This window comes from Dreissena polymorpha, chromosome 12 (assembly GCF_020536995.1).
Source record: "Dreissena polymorpha isolate Duluth1 chromosome 12, UMN_Dpol_1.0, whole genome shotgun sequence".
Lineage (NCBI taxonomy): Eukaryota > Metazoa > Mollusca > Bivalvia > Myida > Dreissenidae > Dreissena > Dreissena polymorpha.
Genome location: NC_068366.1, coordinates 57,021,043 through 57,045,645, shown reverse-complemented (window position 1 = coordinate 57,045,645; position 24,603 = coordinate 57,021,043). Strand labels below are relative to the sequence as shown.

At 35.3% G+C, this 24,603-nt stretch overlaps 1 protein-coding gene across 1 annotated transcript; it reads right to left on the bottom strand.

Annotated features, from left to right (window-relative positions):
• Positions 1–1,371: 1,371 nt before the first annotated feature.
• Positions 1,372–23,983, bottom strand: LOC127853116 (annexin-B12-like). Its single transcript, XM_052387346.1, has 9 exons — positions 23,892–23,983; positions 11,460–11,535; positions 10,377–10,471; positions 9,156–9,269; positions 6,670–6,760; positions 6,277–6,425; positions 5,047–5,224; positions 2,900–3,012; positions 1,372–2,249 (listed from the first exon to the last, which is right to left on the bottom strand). Exons 1-9 carry the CDS (start codon positions 23,907–23,909, stop codon positions 2,124–2,126), a joined length of 960 nt encoding a protein of 319 aa, XP_052243306.1. The 5' UTR covers positions 23,910–23,983; the 3' UTR covers positions 1,372–2,123.
• Positions 23,984–24,603: the final 620 nt, after the last annotated feature.

The window sequence follows — 24,603 nt, the reverse complement described above, 5'->3', positions numbered from 1 at the left end:
TATGGCCGGAACCTGTGAGCCCCCATGACACGATTTGTACGTGCATGCGAAGGCTCTGCAGAAGACCCAGGGATGGTATTCCAGAAACATCTTAAGTCATTTCTTAATTAATTTCACTTAAGTTCAAAATTACAATGTTTTGTATTTCTCTACTAGATAAGGAATCACATGTTTTTGGTATTCTTAAAATAACATTGACGTAATGATGTTAATTTGATTTAATTCTTGATGCCAAACTATTGCATTAGGAAATGAAGCACTTAAGAAAATTTCCCAATTTAAAGATAAGATTAAAATTTAAATTAAGATGCTTCTGGAATACGACCCCAGCTGTTTCATAACTGCCCCCGGAATATAATGGACTGAACAGCGCACGTACGAATAAAACATTCACATACCACTACTGTTGCGATCTCTGATATCGTTTTATATGTGTGTAAGTTAGAGTTTATTTTCATGTTCTCTCAGCGCATTCGCCACTGCCTTATGTGTGGACCTAGATATCGTTTCGAAGTCAAGTTCAAAGTATAAGCATTCCAAGTAGCTGTGTGTATGTAGCCATTAAATGTTCATTGTTACGTCAAAACAGCCTTTAACTGTTTACACATAAATTCTGCCGCGGTGCTATTTGAACTGATAAAAGCACTCTGGTAAATGGGTCTATTCATAACGTCTATACGTACTGCGGTTTGAATGTGCATGCGATCACTAGAAACTGATATCGTAAGCACCGTGTGGCTGAAAGATAACAAAAACCCGTGTGTGTTTGCGTATTTGTAAATAGCGTTGTTAAAACAACAGCTTATAAAATAATATTCGATCGATCATAAATATATGGTGGCATAAAGAGGGCATCTTTATTTCGATAGCTTTTCCATGCGCACGCGATAGCTATGAAGTTCGCTTTTCATAGTGATGACGTGCGCACCCAATAGCTAGAGCGTGCGCACGCAGGAATTGATAAATTAAACTTGTTATTGAATGAACAAGATTTGTGTGTATTTAGAGATCGCCAATATTAAAATATCACTGACCTTCGCGCATGATTATTTTAAAATACCGTCACGATAAATACATTTGTGTCCGTTCTCGACGTGATTTAAGTTGATTGAAATGTTCCTCAATAAGAACAATGTATAATGGTGTTGCCCATTTAACTAGTTCAGAACGTGTATGAACACAACGAATGCAATTTCACGAAACAATCCAAACGTATAAATTATGGTAACTGAGATGACAAGTGCCTTGGTCATGCTGTCTTGCTATATGTATTAGCTTGTCTTTGCAAGCTAATATTGTGATAGATGATGTTAATTAGTGGAACTTAATTGGCAAATAACCAAAAACCATTAAATTTACTAACAACATGCCTTCATTAGGAAAGAAGTTTATTTATAATGCGAAACCAGTTACAGAAAAGTCAGCATGATAATATGATAACATAGCAAAGCAGATTTTCTAAAGCGTTCTATATAACTGGCAGAATCTAACTTATGTGCGATCAACTATGTAAAGGATTATTTGATTTACGTTTTTTTTTATTTCAACGCCGATATTATTTGTTTTAACAAACCATCATAATGATTTGTATTCTTTTTACATAACTCACATTAATATTCAAATGTAACAATTATAACAACAGTAAAAATATAAACTAAAACGAGTATGAAAAAACATAAATGCAGAAGGACATGTATAAAAAATGACAATAATAATTTGAAGAACCAAATAAACTCCGATAATTCTTTGAAGTTATAGTTGTTTGTTTCATAATGTATAATATCATGTTAACATAATCGTTCATTTAAGTTATGGTCACAATCATGATAATGTTCCAATTTTTCTTGTTACGTCATTTTTAATGGACACATTATCCATGTAAAAAGTTGTATTGTATTAATTAAATATTTATTTACATTACTACCAATTGATTAGCATCGCATAACATTGACTAACACTACTACAGTTCAATTGTTAATTGCACTATATTATAAACATTATAAAGAATAGAAACACTTTAACCCAAACCAAAATAAAGCCTGGGCTCAAGTAGCCAATGCTATATTCCTTAGGCTATGCACCCTAAATTAGAGTTAGGAGCAACTTCTAAAGCCACCTCTTCTCTATTTCTCCTTAATGAGAGCCAGCAGCAACCTCTCATAGTCTCCGCCCGTGTCTCCCTTGATGAAGCTGGCCAGAGATTTTCCATACATTCGCTGAAACTCCGACTTAATCTGCACCATATCAATCTGAAATTAATTGCAGCATTTATGAATACTAGATTTGTAAATATGTGGCTTTCTTATTACCATAAATAAATCTATACTTTGTACCAAGTAGTCGCATTCCTGGATTGACTCCATATTCACTACAGGATGCACTTACATGTTGCGTGAATGTGTATTCCGGCTGTTACTTTGAGAATGTATCTCTCGACAAATGGAAAATAAATACAAGAATTGTTTTAAGCGTTTCATGATGCTCAGTTGATAGCATTTCATACATATTTTACATTCAGTAAACCTTTGCAATTTTATTCAGAACACAAGAGTATACGCAGGACTTTGGAGTTTCAGGACAGATAGGCATTCGAAGTCGTTTCGCTATAACAGTCTATTAACTTGTTAACTATGTAACACGTTGCGAATGGCACATCTGGACCCAGTTGTTCGTACACTAGGTTATTTGTAAAGCACCACTTTAGAGAAGAGATATAATTATTATATACATGTATGGGACATAAACGTTTAAATGGGCATTGTACTTAAAAGGCGTGGCAACAATTTCCCCTTTTACCGAATTTTCAAACTTTGAACAATCTATGCAGCAAACAACTAAACAATGTTCAGTGACACAATAAAACAAATGTACATTATATAACATGCATATGAAAATCTACCTCGCTTCTAGTTACGATAACTCTATTCAAGGTGCTTTCTTTGGTCCCTGCCCCCTTCATGCAATTGTGCAGGCGCTCCGCAAAATAGGCAGGAACGTTCCGTGCAAGTTTGACTGGAAGATACAAACACAAAGATTTGAGAAACAACGCGTTGATTTGTAGTATAATTATGTACAGTCTTTATTATGTACAGTCTTTAACACTTTTCTGGACTATACTTCAAACTGTAAATAATATACATAACCATTAAATTCCCATTACCGAACAGTAACTGTAAAAGTTTAACATATAAGGGTTGCACCAGCAGGAGGGAAACCTTAGTATACATATATGGCAAGGGACTGAGAAAACTGGGCTTAATGCATGTGTGTAAAGTGTCGTCCTAGATTAGCATGTGCAGTCCGCACAGGCTAATCAGGGACGACACTATCCGCTTTTATGGTATTTTTAGTTTTAAGAAAGTCCCTCCTTACCGAAAATCAAGTTTAGGCGAAAAGTGTCGTCCCTGATTAGCCTGTGCGGACTGCACATGCTAATCTAGGACGACACTTTACACACATACATTATGCCCAGTTTTCTCAGAACAATGCTCATATATGGCAAGGGACTGATTGCTAAATAATGAGACGCAAAACAAATGTACAAGACAAGAGACAACTCACATACTAAAAGGGAACAAAACTGGGTTAACGGCATTGGGACAGTCAATACGATTGGGGGTTTGAAACCGGGTTTAAGTAGGTCCACACATAACTCTTTGTCCAGAATAATTAACAAAACAGGTAAGTGTCAAAAAACCTCGTAGCATCACAAACCAAATCAAAAAGAAATAAAGGAGAATCTTTTTGGGTGTAATTACAATTTCACTACTCAATTTTTGGATACAAACCAGAGTCACAGAATTGTAACATTCTAAGACACGATGACATAAACCAAAGTAACAATTAACTACATTTAGTAGTCTTTGATAAAAACGCTTAAACCTTTCAGAGCGGGAACCGAATTTTAAAGGCCTTTGCAAACAGTGTGGATCCAGATGAGACGCCACAGAACGTGGCGTCTCATCTGGATCCAAACTGTTTGATATTCTGATAGTATTCTTTGAAAAAAATAAATAAGAAAATGCTTATTTTACAAATTTAGCAGACGACATTTTAGCAGACGACAAATTTCCCAGCATGCAAAGGGTTAAGAGACATCATATAGTTTTATATTCAGATCATCATCGTGCGATAAAGAAGAAAGAAGCTGCAAACATGATTGTTATATGAACAAATTAATAGCTGGCCGCGTAGGACTACGTTTAGCTACAAAAAGGTACATCCAACCGTCTCAAAGAATTTAACATCTTACAGCAAATTACAATTAAATATGTCAAATTAGTCAAAGCAGTGTTGTTTTTGAGTATCAAAAAAAAGTTCTACGTAAATTACGAGAATAAATCGTAAGATAAACGGCGAATACGAATACTTTGTAAGGATAAATGCACATTTTCAATGCATTGTTTAACTGGATACCTTCTAGAATCGAATGCAACATACTGCTTAGTTTTGTTTAGACGAACAGCATGATTAAAACTGCACAGCAAGCACATCAAAGGCAGAAAACCTTAGACAGGAAACGAATACTTATCTACATTCGCCAAACTTGCTTCGGTAAGTAACAAGGTAAACGTAGCTTACAATTTCAAAGAAAAAAATCACTGTACAAAAAAAATTCCCGGGTTTGCGCTGACTAGTGAGAGCACTTGCCCTCACAGACAAATTTCCCGGATTCAAGTTCCAATTGTTTCGCATACTTTGGCGCCACACTTGAGTTCGAGACCCACACTGGTCGCACCTTCAATTTCGTCATATATGGTTATTACGGCAAACATACTATAAATTTCAGCGCTCATCAGTTTGAGAAACGATGTAAACTCTTTCAGTGCTGGAACCGAATGTTGAAGGCCTTTGCAAACAGTTTGGATCCAGATGAGACGCCACAAAACATGCCGTCTCAGCAGGATCCAAACTGTTTGCTATTCTGATAGTATTCTTTGAAAACAAATCGAAGAAAATGCTAATTTTAGAAATTCAGCAGACGACATTTTAGCAGACGACAAATTTCCCAGCATGCAAAGGGTTAATACACTATTTGAAGCTTACCGACGGAAAGGTATCCGTCCTCAAGATATCCGCTCGTCTCGGTCTTAATGGCGTCGTCGATCTCCTTGCCGTGGTTCTTACGGTAGGCGTTGAACGTGGCCAACAGCTGCGGGTAACTCCGTAACGACAGGATACGGTTGAAACAGGACTCGTCCGTGCCCACTTTATTTGCACCAGCCTTTAAAAGAAACCACAAACACGTCAAAGTTTATAGACGTTATAAATGGTAACGGTTAAATGTGGCGGTGGCCATTTTAACTATTTGTGCGCATATGTCCATGGCATCGGGGACACGTGTCCGTAAAAGTAAGAGACAACAGACCACAGAGACAATGTCCTTTACTTCAACATCGTCGGTTTGTGCTATAAATAGATGTCTGAAGGCCCGCAGTTTACACTGACCTGTTTGTAATGGTATATAGTACAACAAACCAGATGCGTATCATGTTAATGAAAAAACTCATATTATATTGGCTGTGTTAATCATCTTATTTTTCACGTTGAAAAAGGACCTATCCCATTATAAAATTAAGTTCTTTTAAAGGGATCTTTTCACGCTTTGGTAAATTGACAAAATTGAAAAAATATGTTTCAGATTCGCATATTTTCGGTTTAGTTATCATATTTGTGAGAAAACAGTATAACTGAACATTTGCAATGGTTTAATATAGCCATTATATGCATCTTTTGACGATTTAAAAACCTAAAAAATATAAAGCGTTGTAACGCGAAACGATTGAATAATTTGGAGAGTTCTGTTGTTGTCGTTTAAATTTGTGAAACTACGAAGATTGCTTATATAAAGTATAAAATACGCGTCTTATGTATGCTTGGAAGGATAGCTCAGCCGGCTAATGCGTTTTTACTTCAGGTTTCCTGGGGTCACTGGTTCAAGCCCTGCTGCGGGCTACTTTTTTTCCTTTTTAAAATTTTATTTTTGATTTTTTACTGGAGCTTTTACAATTTAATGTTTACATTTATCAATATAAAGAATTTAATGACACACTTCAAAACATGCCAAAATCTGTGAAAATGCCCCTTTAACACTATTCAGAGATATTTTCAAAAACCTATAATGTTTTGTAAGTAAAATATTCATAAGATTGTTGCTACATTAAAACGAATACCATATTACTATAATTACAGACCAATGTTACAAAAAGTCATGCCATAAATGAGCCAATGCTTGGTGCCCTGATAAAATGACCCACACACAATCTTACTTCTTACTTCAAATAGTTCTTTGGCCTCCCGGTCGGCTAAAGCTCCGTCAACGGTAACGTCTTCCATGCGGCCCGCAGCCAGCTGAGAGACCAAGAAGCGCTTGAAATGTCCGCTTGTGTCGCTCATTATGTCTTTTTCAATGTCGCTCTTGAACACTGGCATGGGGTGTAAATTAAAATGGAGAATATTATATTTATGTTGTTATAACATGTGAAGTGATGACAGTTATTTGTGTATCATTATACCCCGTTGACAGTAACTGTTTAATACTGAATATAGTTTAAACAGAAAACAATTGAATCAAACTACATTTTCATTAAATGGTTAATACTAAATATATTAGAAAGCATCGTAAAAGGTTGTTAAAACACTTCAATAAGTTAAGGCCTAGTGCATTACGTGTTTTGTAAGTCGTCTTGATGGACATGATCTGCGCATTCGACCTTGAACTTAGGATTTCTATCAGCGCTCCCTCGTCCGTGCCCGCGCCCTGAAAATAAGTTTTTAAAATAGGACGATAACAAAATAAACAATACTCCGGGAGACCGTATTGGAAATGTGAACGCAAACAGTTCAAGATGACGCCGATTTAAAGGGTAATCTAACCACATATTCGGCCCATAAAAAATTACGACAAAAATGTAATACAAATTAACTGTACCAAAATATCAAATTACATCGTTGTGGATGTTAAGTTTAAATATGTTTAAGTGTGGAATGTGTACACTTACACGAACCAGACGGTACGTGTTGTGTGACCGTAAGTTGTATAAATGATTAACCAATCGGACAGGCGTTAATTTATTTTAACTCGGCAGTTATACCATTAGTTTTGTAATTTACGCAATTTTCATTTAGACCAATCGTCTTACAAATGTTCGTGAATATTGGAAATCAATATAATCTCCAGAGTGTTAACCCTTTGCATGCTGGGAAATTTGTCGTCTGCTAAAATGTCGTCTGCTGAATTTCTAAAATTAGCATTTTATTCTATTTATTTTTCAAAGAATACTATCAGAATAGCAAACAGTTTGGATCCAGATGAGACGCCACGTTCTGTGGCGTCTCATCTGGATCCAAACTGTTTGCAAAGGCCTTTACAATTCGGTTCCCGCACTGAAAGAGTTAATTGTACATTTTGACAAGGGACAATGCATGAACGATGATTTACAAAAATGGGCAAATTTTATCACAAAAGCTCACTGTAAGCAAGTTGTGCTCACTTGATCTAGTAAGGACTCTAGCTATGTACATATGTGAACTATGACAGAGCACTGTGAACAGGCTTTTTATTCAAGGATTTTGTTAATAGACTGGGGTTCTTTGCGCTGCAAGTCGTTGGACTAAATCGGGTATATGGAGTTTCTTTTTTTTTTGCTTACATTAACTATAAAGTTGACAAAAAAGTTCATCATAATAATACAATAATAAGTATACACAATTCGTGTTCTAAAAACAAACGTGTTGACCGGACAGGGGTTTTCATAGGATGAAAGAAAAATACTTATTCAAGTGCATGGTCTCAATGATAGTTTTGTTCTAGTTATGTATATGCCTCCGACATCATTTAGTTTTGACTGAACACTTCTCACTTTCAATAGACCATCTTCCTATAATCTTCCTTATTAAGAGAACTCTAACAGTTCTCAAGCAGCGGTTGAAGTATGCGGTCATGACTTGGTTTTAAACACTTCCTTCCGCAGTATGTAGAGTGTGGATAATATTAAACTATTACAATTTTAATTTGACGATAAAAATGCAACTTAGTTTTTATAGACAGTATTCGACAATGACTATTCTGAGTGAGATGTATTTTGAGCAGAAATTCAGATTTTGCGAAACGAACAGCTAATGCTTTTGTTGTAAATTCTCTGCGTACATCGTGAACAAAAAAACATAAACAGATGATTGTCTTTCGCCAAAATATGAGATTGGTTATCGTAAAAATTAGAGCTAATTTGTGCGTTGGATTGTAAAAAAAGTTAGCCAGTCGGTATGTATACTCTGTATCATCTAGACGAATGGTTATTTTGTATTGATTTTTTAACAGACAGTCAAGCGCTTATGTGCTTATTAAATTACATGAAGTGGTCAGCATGGCTTCTTCCAAGCCAAAACAAAAAGTAAAATAGATTTTTTTTTACGGCAAAAATTGTATCGAGTAATAAAATTGTACTGCCAATACTGAATGATTTAATTTCCTCTTTTTATAAATCAAAAAGGAACCACTAAAGCGGTAATAAAACAACTGCTGAAAGTTGGCAAAAAAGTTTTCCGTGGCCCACGGTGGTGGACGATAAGGACGAATATCTTCTAAGTCCTTAATGTAATCTGCCAACGATACAAGTTAAAATAACAACACTTTAAGAAACCCACTAATATGAAGGAATACACATAGTTAATGGTTAATTGTGTTTAACATTATTAAAATAGCGTGTCTGTTATCAATAGGGGTTATCTGCCAGTCATGATCAATGTACCTATGAAGTTTCATGATCCTAACCCTAGGCGTTCTTGAGTTATCATCCAGAAACCATTTTACTATTTCAAGTCACTGTGACCTTGACCTTTGGCCTAGTGACCTGAAAATTAATAGGGGTCATCTGCCAGTCAGGATCAATGTACCTATAAAGTTTCATGATCCTAGGCCTAAGCGTTCTTGAGATCCGGAAACCATCTGGTGGACGGACGGACCGACCTACCGAAGGGGGGCATAAAAAGTTCTCTAAGAGATTCCCGTAAGTTTCGAACACCGTTGGTCAACCAATGGTTTTGTATTTATATACATATATACACAAACCTGACAGTAATCTCTGAATATGAAGCATTCAAAATTGCGCGGACAGGGAGAACACCGAGGCGGTTGCGTTAACACGGCCACATACCTTAATCGCATTTTTAATCTCCTTGGCATCGTAGTTGACAGGGATCTCCAGAAGGGCCAGACAAAGGTTCAAAAAGTTACCGCTTATCTCGGACTTCAACTCATCTCGCAGGTCCTGGCAAGGGTTTTGGAAGGTTATTAATATTTTAACGTGTATGTCGATGTTCAAGATAATTAATAGATTAACAATGTTTGCTATTTACGCTTAACAAAGTTATTGAATAAATGTGTTGACAATACATCTCCTTAATCCGTGCCCAGTGTTTATGAATACTTTTGTATTATTGTAATACGATATTCGGATGTTGCTTTATTACTAGCTACATGTATAATTTAACAAGTACCGGACGTTCATTTTGTTTGTAATCGAGCACAGCGTTTATTAAAGATGAACAGATACCAGTGGGAGTAATCACTTGACAAACAAGTTGAGACGTTCAAGTCGTGACAGGTATTTTTCGCCGTTTTATACCCTTTATTACTGGTGTTAATTTTTTAAATGCCGCTCACTTTCCATCAATATCAGCAAGAAATTGATTACCGGTAGCGTTTATTTCGTATAAATACTTACTCATTTTCTCGACTGCAAATTGTCTAAGCGTAATGTTGTAAGTCCCTAAGAAATTTCACAGCAAGTAATGTCGAGATATATAGAGGATATTTGTTGAATTCGATGGAATATAGATTTTATTTCACGATTGATCATATAAAATATTATTTTCACGAGTGGCGCAGCCACGAGTGAAAATATGTATTGTTTATGATCAAAGTGAATTAAAATCAATATTCCATCGAATCCAACACATTTTCTTTATATTTTATGCTTTTTTCACCGTTTACTTACTTTTTAAAAGAGTTTAACTGGATATTTTCGCTGGATTTATGACGTCATTTTGTCAAAAAATGACGCCATTTCACAGTTAAACATTGAAAAATATCGATATTTTTCACTGTTAATTTTCACTGTTTAAAACAGTGAAATACCAGTTTTATTTCACTGATATTTCTCTATAAACCACCGGAAAGCATAAAATAAAGAGCGAATATTGAACGATACACACACTAGTCACTTTCTTGTCGATATGGCTGGTAAGTGAGCGGCATTTTAACAATTAAAACTAGTAATAAGGGGTATAAAACGGCGAAAAATACCTGTATCGGCTTGGTCGTCGCTATCTTGTTAGTCACGTGATTGCAATACTTGACATATTGATCGTTATACCTTGCCAAACTGAGTTTTGAAAGAGAGCGCGATTTCCAGACGCTGATGGTTGGTATGGGACGCCAAGACATCGATGATCGCCTTCTCATCCGTCCCTGTCGCAGAACCAAAGTACTTAAACATCCATGGGGTTTATAAATAACTTGTTGGGTCTGTTAATAATGCTTTTAACAAATAGTAACATCTGTCAGTGGGAGAATAAATTGTACGCTGACCCTGAACTAACACTTGGAAATTTACCGAGCGACTACACAAGGAAGCTCAACAAAGATACCAAAGATAACACTCAATGCTGACCATAACTGGTTTCAATATAATAACATCCCGTTTAAGAGTTTCGCATACAAAACGCATTATATTTCCTTACCATAACTTGTAATAATATTCTTAATTCACTAGCATAATTGTTTCGTTTCATTCGTCTTCACTACCAAGTTTTAATAATAAGAAGATACAAGAAATGTGTTTGTCAGAAACACTATGTCCCCTTCTGCGCCGCTTTGAATTAATTTTTTTTTGACCTTTGACCTTGAATGGGGACATTGACCTTGAGCTTTCACCACTCAAAATGTGCGGCATGTGTTTGTCAGAAACACTGTCCCCTTCTGCGCCGCTTTGATTTTTTTTACCTTTGACCTTGAAGGATGACCTTGACCTTTCACCACTCAAAATGTGCGGCTCCATGAGATACACATGCATGCCAAATATCAAGATGCTATCTTCGATATTGCAAAAGTATTCATAAAATGAGCGATTTTGGCCACATATATTTGACCTCTGACCTTGAAGGATGACCTTGACCTTTCACCACTCATGTGCAGCTCTATGAGATACACATGCATACCAAATATCAAGTTGCTATCTTGAATATTGAAAAAGTTATTGCAAATGTTAAAGTTGGAGCAAATAGACCAACAGACCAGCAGACAGACAGGGCAAAAACACTATGTCCCCCACTATAGTGGGTGGGGGACATAAAAAACACAAGAATAATTCATTGCGGTCATACTAACAGGTATCTCAATTACTTGTGAGAGTAAAATGTATTCATACAGGATAAAAAGGCTACCAACGACAACCTACCGAGACCCTTCATGGCCTTGCGTAGTTGCTGGGCCGCCGACTCCGCCGAGAAGGGGTTGTGTGGCGTCACCGTTCCCTAAATCATATGAGCCTTGTTGTGAGAAAACTGGGCTAAAAGCATGTGCGTAAAGTGTCGTTCCAGATTAGCCTGCGCAATCCGCACAGGCTAATCAGGGACGTCACTTTCCGCTTTTATGTTATTTTCTGTTTAAAGAAAGTCTCTTCTTAGCAAAAATCTAGTTTAGGCGGAAAAAGTCGTCCCTGATTAGCCTGCGCGGACTGCACAGGCTAATCTGGGACGACACTTTACGCATATGCATTAAGCCCAGTTTTCTTAGAACACGGCTCATATTACTTTTGAAGTAGCTCTGTGAAAACTGGGATAAATGCAGGCACGTAAAGTGTCGTCCTAAATTAGCCTGTGCAGTCCGCACATGCTAATCAGGGACGACAAGGTCTGCCTAAACTAGATTTTCGCTAAGAATGGACTCAATTTAAACGAAAAAATATCTTAATGAAAACGGAAAGTGCCGTTTGTAATTGGCTTGTGGTGCATAAACGTTCGTGGAATATAGAAATATTTGAAACATAGCATAAAAACAATTTTTTTAGTAATATACAAGCTTTAGTTTGTTTGTTTTGTTGGGGTTAAATTGACGTACTCTACCCGTGTTGTTTGTTATGATCAAATACTCGTTGTTTGATTAGATTGTCAGTGTGTGTTTGACCAGACTTTTCTGTTTAGAGTATCTTGTTCAGTCCATATATATAACTTGCTCCAGTATTGATTTTGTGAGCCCAATAGCTTTTGTTGGATGTTATGTTATGTTCTGTGTCATTGAGCAATAATGAATATGCAATTCTGAATAGACTTTGTAGATGATATTTGTTTTTAATTAATAATTATATTACATTTTATTTGAATACGTTCACTGTTACATTTTCCGGATTGCTTCTGTTGTTGTTTTAATCTTACGATTGGATGACGAATATCATTAAATTTATTAGGTAATCACGTTATGGATTTTTGTTCGTTTTAAACGCGTTCTCATAAAAGACATGTAAAATTAAAAAATATATATTTACCAGCAATAACATTTAACTATTTCTTAACGGTTAACCTAATTTGTTTAAACGTGCACGTGGTTGTGCTCGTGACGTGATGGTTAATACAGTACCTTAGATGGAGTTTGTTTCCAATATAGAAACCCGTGTTAGTCTTTATAACAAGTGACACAATGTTTACACATGTATATACGATAACGGCAAATAAACACTTATCATCATAACAAATAATTATAGCTGCACCACCACTTTTGAACTATCAATTTAAATTAAAAGGCTTGGGCAAGCTTAAACATCTAAAAGGGAAAGAAAATGTATATGACTGACACCAAATTACACGTTACAAAAATTAAATATTTCTATATTTATTTTGTTGTTACGTTACTACTTTTATCCTGCCTCTGTTGCAAACATTGACCGAATAAAGCAGGGTCGAATAAATTTTCCTATATCCGGTCAACAGGAAGTAGTGTATTCCTACGCACGCTGTGACGATTAACATATTATAATATATGACCTTTGAAATTTATTGGTACGCATCATGCATGTTATCGTTTTATTATATACCATCCTTTTTTTCTTCTTTAAAATATATTAACGAACCAGCTTTCCGTATTTATCATTTTCAACTACTTGATTACGCAATTTATGACGTGACGTGTAACGTCATTTCTCAGACAAAACATACTATCTAGTTTTTCAGAGTTTGGGTCAGAGTAGTTAGCATTCGAATCAAACGCTATTAAAATAGTGTGGTTTAAAAAGCATTTCGATAATAGCGATGGAAAATGGATTTCGAGAAAGGGATGAAAGAACAGAAAATGGATGTGTATATCGTTGTAAATGTATTGTTATAAGCAATGGAACAAAGTTGTCATTAAGGTAAATAAAATTTAGTTTTTGTTTTGCTGCTGCATTTTTTGTTTCTTTTTTTTCATATTTTACCCCAAAAAATATTACATTCTCGATTCATTTTTTATTTCTTCTCTTATTTTCAATAGGAGAGCATTAAAAGGAACAGTTTAAAGTGGAACTATTTTTTACGTGACACAATCGGTAGTTATTCGGTCGTCTGGAATGTTGTGTACATGTAGGAGGCTCGACGAGAATATTTATACATATATTATGCCAATTAGTCATTTGTTTTTGATAAAATGTGTAAACGGCATGAATCAGGATAAATAGAATACATGGTTGGTGCCGAGATGGAGAAAGTTGATCCGATTCGGCCCGAAAAGAAAAATAGGGCGAGCTTTAGCGACCATCTCGGCACCAACCATGTATTCTCTATATCTGCGTCAAAGGACGCATCTACTGAAGACTTTCTTTACCCGAACTTTCACAGGGCCGCGAGGACGACATTCGACTGACAATTGACAATATTCAGAAAGATTTGATTGGCATTTCATTTTAAAAAGAAACGCGTTCACGTACAACGACAGTAGCGTTGTGAAGGATTGTAAGCTCTGTATTTGTCCTCAGTTGAATATCGGCGTGTACTCATTTGAATCGACGACATAACGCATTAAAATACAACCTCATCAACATGGATCTGCATATTTCGCATAAGCGATCAATTAAGTGGTCGGCGATAACGGTCAATCGGTTATGCCCGTACGAGTGATGGAGTTCGCGTAGTTTTGTGTGGTTAATCTGCCATCTCGCTAGCGTGTGATCAGAAGTATGCGCTGACTCATGCGTTTACCGAAATACATAAGGAAGCATTTACAAAAGTGTTATTGTCACTTAACTACTTTGTACCATTAAAATTGTATTGCCTTTTCCACAATCAATGTAAAGAAAAGATTACACAATCAATACTTCATGCTGGCTTTTTTATTGCGAAGATTATGTGCTGTGATCATAGTGGTTCATAAGTATGGAAGCGTATATGGCAATATGCTGATATGATGTCAACATTCTATGACGGCATAGTATGAAAAAAGTGTCATGGCGTAAAAAATACCTCATCGTGTCGACTAAAACTATGATGTCAAGTCTTTTTTTCACTAGAGCATGACGCCAAAAATTGTATTGATGTGTCGACTTAGATCATGTCGACCAAATATTTGTTCGGGAAAAGCCGGAAACCTTTACGTCGAGACTTTAACTTATGCCGTTATGGCTAGTCAAATTAAGAGGGAAAAACCTATTTCACAGTGAGTCGATATACAGTCGATTGGTGTATAACGGATAGCTAAGGACTTCGAGTCTCATTTCAACGTTAACACCATGCATTCAGTAATTAAACCATTAAAACTAGATAGACAAATGTCTTTCCTATTGAAACATGCCAGCGGTTTTACATTTCCGAAAAATATTATTTGCTTATAGCGCGAATTTCATGGTACACTGATTCAGCCATTACCGGATCGCTTAGGTCTTTATCGGATTACATGTGTATCGTGTTATTTCTTGAAATTTGACACAGCATTTGTACAAAAATAATTGCAATAAATGTACATTTTTAGAAAGAAAATTCATTTCTGCGTTTAATAAGACCAAATTCATGGAAATCGCTGCACAATTGATGAAGTATTTGCTGTTCAAAGCGATGAACCCTATATTCGGGTCATTTTGAGTTGAATCTATATATAGATTTGATAGCGGAAAATATGTTTTCAGAGAAATCGATTTTTCGTTATAATTTGATTATTTTTCATTAAAAATGATGTATTTACTTATTAATATCATAGCCACACGCTTACCACATGTGTATTGGACAACTTCAATTGAGTTTATATTTATTTTTAGACAATCCCCACATTCCTGAATATGGGTCACCACATGTCCGTTATTCACTAAATCCCGAGTTGCAGCTTTCATGCTTATTTTATATGGTACGCATCAATTTGGTTTCTGAGCATTCCTACTTTTGTAAAGGACACACAATACTAAAATATTACACCAATGAACATTATGTTTACCAAACAAAATCTGCAAAATTCAAGAAACCATTCGTCTGCACTTTTCCTGTCGTCACAAAAACGGTGCGTACATAGCGTGACCTTGTTTTGCTTTCGAAAAAAGAAACAGTTGTAAACATTGACACACATCAACAAAAACATGAATCGACTTAACAATGATAGGCTTTTTGTATTCAATTACTAGAAAACTATAAATCTTAACATAAATAACATAAATAAAAGTATTTTGCTATCCGTTACTCACTAAAATCCGCTATACACCAATCGACTGTATATTAATCCGGAATGAGCATATTATTGGGGTTTACCAAAGTCTATGACGGCATGATATGAAAAAGGTGTCATGGCGTCAAAAATAACAATGGCAAGTCATTTTCACAAGGGCATGACGCCAACAATTATGTTGATTTGTCGACTTAGATCATGTCGACCAAATTTTTTTTCGGGAAAAGCCCGACACATTTACGTCGAGACTAGATAAATATGTAAAAAAAAACAAGAATTAAATTTAATAAGAATATAAGTCCCCTACCGGCGCCACCATTGTCAGAAATTCTACCATTTTCAGATGTTTTATATATATATATGTTGCCATAGCAACCAGACTTTTTGACGTAGGAACAAAATGAAATGACGCGCATAATGTCCATATTGCCATCTATCCATGTTCCAAGTTTCATGAAACATTATTAAGAACTTTAAAAGTTATCGCAGGATCCAGAAAAGTGTGACAGACAGACAGACTGACTGACAGACTGACTGACAGACTGACAGACAGACTGACTGACAGACGGAGCGCAAAACATAAGTCCCCTCCGGTGAAACCGGTAGGGGACTAAAAACAGAAAAACGTAATCCTCAACTAGGCTCGAACTACTCAGCCATCCGTGCTCTTTAGTAGTGTATTTTATACTTTATATACGCAATCCTCGAAGTATCACACAATCTAACGATAACAACAGCACTCATAAAATCATTCAATCGTTTCGAGTTTGTAACGCTTTATAATATTCAGGTTTTTAAATTTTAAATTAGATGCATATAATGGATATTTAAGAGCATTGTGAATGTGCAGTATTACTGTTTCCTCCCAAATATTATAACTACAACGAAAGTTTGCGAATCTGAAACATTTTTTTATTTTGTCAATTTAACAAAATGAGAGGTCACTTTTAACGTTACAAACGCTTTTGATTGATAATTCCCCGCCATGCAATGCACAAGCAAAAGCCTGCGTGGCGTAGTGATAGCGAGTTAGTTTATGCTTCTTGAGGTCCAGGGTTCGAATCATAGGGCAGGCATATATTTGTTTCTTCCAAATAAAACAAATATTGTACGTTTATTTATTTATTTTTCAAAAAATCCGTGAACTAATCCCTTAAGAATAATCCAAATAATGAAACAAGAGTTAAAATCTCAATTTAGTGTAGATTGTGAAACTTGATCCCATATATGTGTATTATATGTGCCACAACTGCGGTATAAATGTTTAAATATCACAATCTTATCTTAAAACTTAGCTGTGGAGATGTGTCAACTGCATGAATTATTTAGGCAACTGAAAGAAGCTCTATTTCATTTATATTATTTACTATGCATCAATTTCAAAACAGGAATAGAACGCGTACCAATGACTGGGAAGTTGAAACTTGACAGTTGGAAATAAATAGTTATGGCATTTCATAAGTTCGCTATCCTATTGTGACACAATGCATGTGTTAAAAATAAACTCTTTTCATGTCAAGTCACGTCAAGCAAGACTTATTTTACAACTATATATGCGCGTTTTTCTGGTTAACAAGCACAAATGTGTGTTTGAGCTTTTATATAATTAGCTGTTATATTTACTTTATGGAATTAAGCGAGTTTCCGTAATATTTATGCAAATGTGGACCGTGCGAGATGACAGGTAACTCTGACGCATGAACTGTTTTTTGAAACGGGTTAACGGCATTAAGTTGAAACCAACTAAATTATATGAATGTTCACATGTTTGTCAATGCTCTGTTAAATATTCTTTGTGTTTTTTTGGCTATCGACACTTTCACAAAATACAAAACAGTACTATTTTATAACATCAAACTAGCATATTTAAGTAACTTATTATGAACATAATTTACCACCCGACGAATTTTCACGAAAGAGGCCACCATGCCAATTTGTAGCCGCCCCCTCCCCATATGCGATTTTTTTTATATCTTGCTTGATCCATAACTTATGATTTTCCATTTCATCCTCTTTTCTTAGATTTATGTATTTTAAGAGACAAAACGAGGAAATTAACCATTATTATTAAGGTGACTTCAAGAAATAATATGAAAAATTCCCTCATGATCATCAATAAAACAGACATGTGTCTATAGCACACGGATGCCACCACATTCCACTTTTGTCTTTAAAATGTAAAAAAAGCTGATACGGTCACGCTTTTTGACCCCTTAATGTAACCTTGACCTTTGAGATAGGGATATGGAGCATACTGCACGCGGCACCATTTCTCATGGTGGTTTACGTTTGTGCAAAGTTAAAATAAAATCCACTTATATAAGCCACCGTTATGACTAAAACAGGAAATTTCATACGGACATCCGGACAGTCGTTAAACGATATATGCCACCTTCTTCGAAGGTCGGATGAAGAATGAAAAGATCGTGTATGACACTGTATAATTCGACTGCTCAGTACAGTTTATCGACTTATTTTACCAATCTAATTCATAACAAGGGACAAAATTGTCACAAAACCAGGTTTTCATTGTGAAAAAAAATCTGATAAAGGGAAAACTCAAACTGAACTTTTGAAATGAACAAACAAAATTAACCCCCTTTGTAATTTTTTTTTAAATCTATGTTTAGTCGTGGCGACCTTGACATTGGAGATATTGACGTGATTCTTTCGTGCGACACACCGTCCCATGATGGTGAACAAATGTGCCAAATGATTTTAAAATCTCACAATGAATGACATAGTTATGGCCAGGACAAGCTCATTTATGGCCATTTTTGACCTTTGAACTCAAAGTGTGACCTTGACCTTGGAGATATCGACGTAATTATTTCGCGCGACACACCGTCCAATGATGGTGAACAAATGTGCCAAATGATTTTAAAATCTGACAATGAACGACATAGTTATGGCCCGGACAAGCTTGTTCCGCCAGCCCGCCAGCCAGCCAGCCAGCCCGCCAGCCAGCCAGCCAGCCAGCCCGCCCGCATTCGCCAATCTAATAACCAGTTTTTTCCTTCGGAAAACCTGGTTAAAAACACGTTAACATTATTTAAACAGTCCATGTAGAAACAGTCCAGCAAACAGAGTAATCTAAAAGGACTTAAAGACGCCGATAAACAAAACTAAAAGCTTGTGACATGGTTATTTATTAAAGGGGCCTTTCACGTTTTGGTAAATTAAAAAAAAATTGTTTGTAAATGTTTTATATTCGCAAATTTTCGTTGTAGTTATAATACTTGGGAGAAAACAGTAATACTGAACATTTACCATGCTTTAAAAATATCCATTATATGCATCTTTTGACGGTTTAAACAGCTGGAAATTATAAAGCGTTGCAACGCTAAACGATTTAATAATTTGAAAAGTTCTGTTGTTGTCGTTACATTTTGAGATACTACGAGGATTGCTTATATACAATATACAATACATCTCGGCGAGTGGTCTAAGCGTTAGACTTTTACTCCAAGGGTCAGTGGTTTGAATCCAGTTGAGGGTTATTTTTAATTTCTTTCCTTTTATTCTTGTTTTATAGTGGAGCTTTTTATCACAGGTGGTTAGCGTGTGGCTATGATAATAATTAGTGAAAACATCATTTTGAATGATAACTAATCATATTATAACGAAAAATTAAATTTTATGAAAAAAAATCACTATCGGTGAACGTCGAACCGGTATTTTATTACTAGATGAAACTGGTTTGAAATAAGTAATTGGAAACATGCTGATTGCATCTCGAACGACATTACTTAAATTGGTCAGGAAAGAATATTTAATAATTAAAACGCTTAACTAAGTAATTAACATGATGGTATATCTATTTTGGTTAGCGTACATTTCGAATTCTCGGGCACTTACATATGATACAACGTAGTAATAAAGGGCAAGAGGGCCTGAAAGGCCCTCAATCGCTAATCTGAGATACAATGAACTTACCTGCTTTGTGCAGCCAAAGATATCAAAAGAACAAATGTTCTAACCAAGTTTCATGAATATTGAACTAAAAATGTGGATCCTATGGTATTGACAAGGTTTAACTATAGCCATATAAGGAAAAATGCCCAGCCCCCTATATAGCGGCCATACTTGTCGACAGACTGGAACCATTTCAAACTCATCCAATACATCAAAACTCAAAATGTTCTGACCAAGTACAATAAAGTCTGGATTATAAATTTGACTTTTAGAGTGTAAACAATGTTTTACGTTTAGCCCTTAGTAGTGTTTTTTTAACCAAACGGGCCAATTTTCGAACTCGTACAAGATATCATTAAAACAAATTATACGACCAAGTTTCATGAAGATTCGACAATCAATATAATATCTGGAGTGTACTCAATGTTTTACTCTAGCCGTTTAAGGAAAAATGCCCCCCCCCCACAATCTTGCGACACTATTTTTCAACCAACTTGAACTATTAACAAAAAAGCGGATACTTTTATATATTTTTACATTATTGTTATCCTATTATTGTTAAATGTTGCCATAATATGTTATTTACCAAACATTTAACTTGATATCTAGTATTGTCTTCCATTTCTTTACCATTATTATCCCAGACTGTTATGTTATACTGTTTATGGATGCTTTTATATATTTTTACATTATTGTGATCCTATTATTAGCAAACGCATTCCATAGGTACTTGTTTATGTTCAGTTGTCATTTGTATGCCCCCGGATCGAATGATCGGGGCATATTGTTTTTGGCCAGTCTGTCATTCTGTCCCAAAACTTTAACCTTAGTTAAAGTTTTTTGATAACTTTTGCAATATTTAAGATAGAAACTTGATATTTGGCATGCATGTGTATCTCATGGAGCTGCATATTTTGAGTGGTGACAGGTCAAGGTCATCGTTCAATATTAAAGAAGCTAATCCAAGGAAGTAATAAGCTTTAAAGGGAGATAATTATCTGTACCTGCCAAATGAAAAAAAAAACAAAGCGGCGCAATAGGGGGCATTGTGTTCCTGACAAACACATCTCTTGTTATAAATACATTTATATAAAGTTCTGTATTTTTAAGGACCTTAGTTATAAAAAAAAATCTATTCATACATAAAATGTTCTAGTCATAAGCATATATGCCATATTTTCATACAGTTTTTACATTATTGTGATTCTATTGTTGTTAAATGTTATCATATTATGTTATTTCCCAAGATGGGTTTATCAATAAATTGCTTATATTGAGTATTTGTGTTTGTTTTATATAACCAATAATACAGAGGAATCCATTTCAAATCGAAGTTTTAATAATTTCCCCCCTTTGGAGATCCAATACATAGAGTATTAAATACTTTCCAACAGCTTTATTCTCCTGTGTACAGACACACACACCCTATAATGTTTTTAAATTGTCAGACAGTTATTAAACTGAAACAAACGAACCTATCTGATGTTTTATTTAATACATGCATCATTTGTTTTGACAGTCAAAATAATTGTTGACAGTCAAAATAAGTTTTGAGATGATCTCTGACCTACATCTTCCAAAGAGACCGAGTGATCCGAAATTACCGCACTCGATTCAGAACTAGCCGACTTTATGCAATAGAATAAGTTCAAATTGGCATCAGAAATGTATTGGTAAGTATTAATAAATTAATGTGGCCTGAAAGATGAATATTTTGCCTCAACAATCAAAGTATTTTGAAAGCAATTGCTTTCTTTTAAAATTATTAACACCATTATTTACGCTAGTGATCTGGAACTACCCGACCGACTGTAAATAAATGTGGACTAGTTTCACTTTCAACGTTACTGTGGTTCGAAAGAATAAATTTGGGTACAGAATTACGGAAATCGGACCCATTGTAAAAATGTCGCATAATTTCGAAGTACTATCGAAGAACAATACGATAAATTGACTCAAAAGTCACACAAAACTGAATGTTTTTGTGGGGAAATACTACCTCCAGTCGGTCTACGGTTAACCAAGAATCTATTATCTAGTTCTTCTTGAATGCTCTGATCTTTTATGAGTACATACGTACAGCTCTTCACGGAGGATCAATAGATGGGAGTTGGATTATTGCAACTAACCCAGAATCTGACTCGCCCATTAACATTCCCAGTAGTCCAAGTCAGAATGCCAGTTTGTGTTCCCCAGAAGGGGTTTCTGAGCAAGCAAGTGATGAACATTTGCCACTACCAGATTCAGAGTCACTATACTTTGTAGCTTGTAAACATGTCAATACTGTACATGTATGATGATCAGCTTAACTTTTGTGTTTCAAAAAAATGGTTGCCTTCAGACATTTGGCATCTTGAATTTTGAATAAAAATATGTTGAATGCAGGTCCTTCGACTGTGAATATTCATAAAAAAATTCTTAATGACATATCAAGCTATGTAGTGTATGTTTACTTCAAGCATAACAAAGTCTGTGTTGTTTTTTTATGTTTTTTACACATACTAACGTTAGCAGTGGAGACTGTTGCATGGTAAAAAAAGGTTTAATACTTTATAAGCATTTTTGGGCATGTATGAAAACATTAGATTTAATAAGAAAAAAAAACAGAAAAATAAGTTCCCAAATAATGCTTTTGTCGATGAATATTCTTCCCAATTTGGAAGATTTCTCGACTAAAAAATCCCAATTTTGCTAGGTCCTTTTTCCCAAAATAGACAGAAAAAGGCCTGGAGGAAAATCTTTCGACGAAGTTTCATGAAGATCTGACAATAGTCAATACATAAGGCCTCTCGAGTGTTAACAAGTCTTTACTATAGCCCTTTAAGGGAAAATGCCCCGCCCCCTGGCGGCAATGTTTTTCAACCAACCTGAACCATTTTAAAACTCATACAGGATATCATGGAGACAAATATTCTGACCAAGTTCCATGAAGATGTGGCCTCTAGACTGTTAACAAGGCCAACTTTGTCGCCGCACGACGCACGACGGACGACGAACAAAAGACGATCACAAATGCTCATCATGAGCACACTGTGCTTAGAACAGCTTAAAGAAGCCATAAAACGAAACGAAAACGTGATTGTTTTGCATATTTTCACAAAATAAATTACTTCATAGCATATACAGCAAGAAGAGGTTTTGCAACACTGGATTCGTTTAAAACGTTTTGATTTAAGGAGTTTGTACTTTTAAAAAAGAATGAATGTTCAACGTGCGTGTATGAACTTTTCATTAATGAGTTCACGTTCTTTTTGTTTTGCAGACTGCCTCGTGTGAACCGTTTAAAAAACGATTGCTTAAATATGCTCATTACAGAACAGCATGAGATTTTATTAATGGAAAACCAAACATAATGCAATATCAATTAAAGTATAAACGCAAGGAATAATTAAAACGTTGATGAATTACTATCTATAATAGAAGTTCAGTAGAAATGGTAACTAAACATGATTCATAGACTTAATTTTCTGCATGTACAGTCGATGAGTCATTCGTGTAAAGTCGAGGTCATAGCTCGTGGTGCATGCTGTTGTATTTAATGCTCAGTTCGGCGTATAATAACATTTAATTAATCAGTTCAGCGTATAATAACATTTAATTAATCTAGAAATTCGCTCCTTATACAACCACAATGTTACGTGTTTCCTAACTGAAGGAGACGATCCGGTATTGTTTCCGTAGTTTCAACTTATATAGCCGCGCTCAATTTATAGACAAAATTTACGAGCCAGCGAAACATTAGCAACAGCTGTTTCTAGTCAAACTAAAAATAAAACAAGTTAAATAAATCGGCCTAACAGTATTTAGTGTTCCATTATTTACAACATGACTTTTTTAGTTGCAATCATTCAAATCTTAGCTTTTTAACCCAAAGGTTTGCTGAGAGCCACCATAGCAAAAGTCATTAAAGGCTCTGGGAGTCCGTTTATATGGACTACCTGACTTGTATGAGCAACAAGCATATTAATTAAATAGATATCCCCCGCCCAAAATATATTGTGTGACAAAAAGACGGACGGACAACGCCAATTATATATCCCTCCGCCTTTTGCGGGGGATAACATATATTAATAGGAATGAGTTTCTAATACGCACATACATATTGAAAATGTGTGTTGTGCTATTTACTCGGTTCATAACTTCACAAACATGTTTAGCTACTGAGGATATTTTCAATATTGCTACTGCTGTAAATTATGTTCGTATATCGCTACATTTGTACATACTGAATCTAGCACATATATCATTCAAAACAACAAATTAACACTGTTGATATCGTTAAAAAAAGCATTATACTAACCTGTGTGTATGTGGCCATTTTATGTTCCTTGTACAACGAAAACTACGTGCAACACTGTGTAGATGAAAATTTTGCAGCGAGTGGTAAAACGATCGACTGATTACAGCCGGTGTCTATTTATAGCTTCAATACTGGTATTGTGGTTTGGATTAACATGTAGCCTGTGTGACTGTGTGTATTGACAAATACCGTTGATGTCAACCAAACGAAACGATTGATCGTCGGTTATCGGTCATATAAAAAAATCGAGTTTATAAGCTAGCTGATTGTTACTTTAACAATCGGGATTTTCCGGAACAAAGGGAGAGAACCATTTCTGCTTAAATTGTGAATCCGTAGTATCGGCCCTCTTAAAGGGGGATTTTCACAGATTTTGACATGTATTTAAGTTTGTCATTAAATGCTTTATTGATAAATGTAAACATTGAATCTTAAAAGCTTCAGTACAAAAAAAACAAGAATAAAAAAATAAAAAAAAATAAAAAAATAGTAACACTCAACCACAGGCGGTTAGCGTGTGGCTATGATATTAATTAGTGAAAACATCATTTTGAATGATAAATAATCATATTATAACGAAAAATTAACTTTTCTGAAAAAAAAATAATATTTCACTATCAAATATATATATAACAAGGTATGCAACTCAAAATCAGCCCAAAACGGGGTGCATCGCTTTGAACAGCCATATCTTCATAAATTTTGCAGCGAT

Excerpts from the sequence above, each read along its gene's own strand:
- LOC127853116 (XM_052387346.1), bottom strand. Across the intron at positions 6,426-6,669 it reads CAAGACGACTTACAAAACAC|TGTTCAAGAGCGACATTGAA; the intron begins GTAATGCACTAG and ends ACCCCATGCCAG. Across the intron at positions 5,225-6,276 it reads AGGCCAAAGAACTATTTGAA|GCTGGTGCAAATAAAGTGGG; the intron begins GTAAGAAGTAAG and ends TTTCTTTTAAAG.